General features: G+C 53.0%; 1 protein-coding gene across 1 annotated transcript; it reads left to right on the forward strand.

The window, feature by feature from the left end:
• Positions 1 to 1,836: 1,836 nt before the first annotated feature.
• Positions 1,837 to 2,078, forward strand: MGYG_08997 (hypothetical protein; the record flags this gene model as incomplete). Its single annotated transcript, XM_003175191.1, has 2 exons — positions 1,837 to 1,979; positions 2,018 to 2,078. 2 exons carry the CDS (start codon positions 1,837 to 1,839, stop codon positions 2,076 to 2,078), a joined length of 204 nt encoding a protein of 67 aa, XP_003175239.1.
• Positions 2,079 to 2,185: the final 107 nt, after the last annotated feature.

Raw genomic sequence — 2,185 nt, forward strand, 5'->3', positions numbered from 1 at the left:
TTGCTGCTGCTGCATCAATAGCAACACAGCACCCCATGCCCACTCGCACAGCCACGGACCCCCGTCCCTAGGGCTGGGACTGGGCGCTCAACAAAGTCCCGGTCCCAGCACTTGGTCTCATCCATGGGTCCTGCAGCGTGGAAAATCGATTATCCCTGAACGCTTTGGCAGTTAAGTGCTGGGAGTCTGGGGTTGCTGGCCCCCTTTTTGCTTGAGTTGACAGCACAAAACACGCAAGCAGCTCAGTAACCGAACCGTAACTAAGCAGCCCAAGACAGGACGAGATGCACTGCGTTATCGTATCGAGTCTTGCTGTCTCGTCGCCTCCGTGATGACTTGTCAAGGGCTTGTCCGTCTTGTCCGTCTCGCTCGCTGGGTGATAGATCCAGCATGCAGGCAGCATCAGGGATCTAAGGAACCAGATCGATACATCGACCACGCCGGGATTCATGACCTGTCTCATGTCCTCGCGAGTCCCCCAGGGCTGCATCTCCTGCATCTCCCCTTGAAGACGGCCTTTGACCACCGCACAGCCAGGCAGTAGTTGTTGCTAGTGGTGGTTGATATTTCCCGTAGCCACCCCCTAGAGCTGCCTGTCTTTGTCACTCTCCTGCATGCCCGCATATCCTGCCGTAGAGATCAAACACGCCCGGCTTTATAGAATGGACAACCGTAGAGATATGTATGTTTATATGTGTGTTCCTTTATATGCAGCTCGTCCATATGGCCCTGCGATCCCGATCTGGTGGCTGCGGCTATTCTTGGAAGCGGGAAGTGTCTCCTGGTCTGATTGGCGAAGGAAAAAAGGACGAAGAAAGTCGACGATGAGAGGAAGAAGAAAAAAAGAAGAAGCCAGAAAAAAAGCCAGAGCCAGGGATCGCGCAGAGAGAGAAAGAATAAGCAGAGCCAGAGCAGCCAGAGCGTTTTCCTTCGCCTCCTGGAAGTAGAAGAAGAGAAAAAGCATAGAAAAACCAGCGACGATGCGGTGCCTTGCATCTCCTCGCGACTGACCGTCTGTCTTCCTCTTCCTCTTCTCCTTCTTTCTCTTCGTCTTCTTCTTCTTCTTCGTCTTTCTTTGCTTCGTCTTCTGCTTGAGCTGGTCGTCGCCGTCTCTCCTTAACCGCCGACTATCGAGTGCGCCTCGTCTTTTCTCTTCCTTGCTTCTCAGCGAGCATCCAGTCAAGCTGCAAACCGGTCAGTGTACAGAGCCAGCCGTTTCCCGGTTTCTCACACGGTATCTCTCTGCTCCTGTCCTACCTTGAACCGCTGTTTCTTTTCCTCCCGTTCTCTCCCTGTGTGTCTGTGCCTGTGTCTGTGTCCGTGTGTGTTCTCCCGTTCTCTGCTACCGGCTAAAGGCCCAGCAATTTCACCAGCTCGCCAGCTAACGAAGACGACCTCAAGCTTAGATTGCAGGATCATACTCATCCCCACGGAAGTCGACCCTCCTTTCAATAAAAAATTTACCCTTCTTATTATAACTACTGTGCTGGGAATACTGGTTGTGGCCGGCTGGAGAACTTGTTTGCGTGTTGAGCAACAGGGCCGTTTTTTTGCGCTCGCAGCCAGCCTGTCGGTTGATATCTCGACCTGCGTCTCCTTCGCCCCTTCGTTCTGTCTCTGCCAACCTTCCGGATACCATTGAACGGCCCAGGATAACGTGTCCTGTGTTGCCCGTTGAACTATTGCTCCGCATCTTGTCCTGAACTTGGTCTACTTTTTTTTTTTTCCTTTTACCTTTCTTTTCGCTCTGCTACAACGTTCTATGTGTGACAGGTAGGCGGCTTGCGGACAGTGTTCATGAATAGTCCTGCACTTCGCCGTCCAGAAGCCCCCATCATGTCTCCCGTTTCGACCGACGGGAGTGAATGGTCCGGGATAAATCAGTATTCACTCCCTTCGCCCAATTCAGTCCGTGGATTTCCTACTCCGCCGCAGTCTGGCCCTGTTGCTCCGTCTCATAATGGCCCTTCAGACACTACGTCCGTCTCATCAAACAGCCTGACACTACCGCCGTCAGGAAGAATGTCGCAGAAGGCGTCGCCTCCAAGTTCCGTTACCTCTCCGTCCAGAGTGAGTGATGGTACCCTATCGGACCAGAGCAGTGCCAGGAGGCAACGGATGGAAGATATGCTGTCCCACACCTTACATTGTGCTCAGGAGATATCTCCAAGGTCCGTCGCGAGAT

This window comes from Nannizzia gypsea, genomic scaffold, assembly GCF_000150975.2.
Source record: "Nannizzia gypsea CBS 118893 supercont1.2 genomic scaffold, whole genome shotgun sequence".
NCBI classification, from domain to species: Eukaryota; Fungi; Ascomycota; class Eurotiomycetes; order Onygenales; family Arthrodermataceae; genus Nannizzia; species Nannizzia gypsea.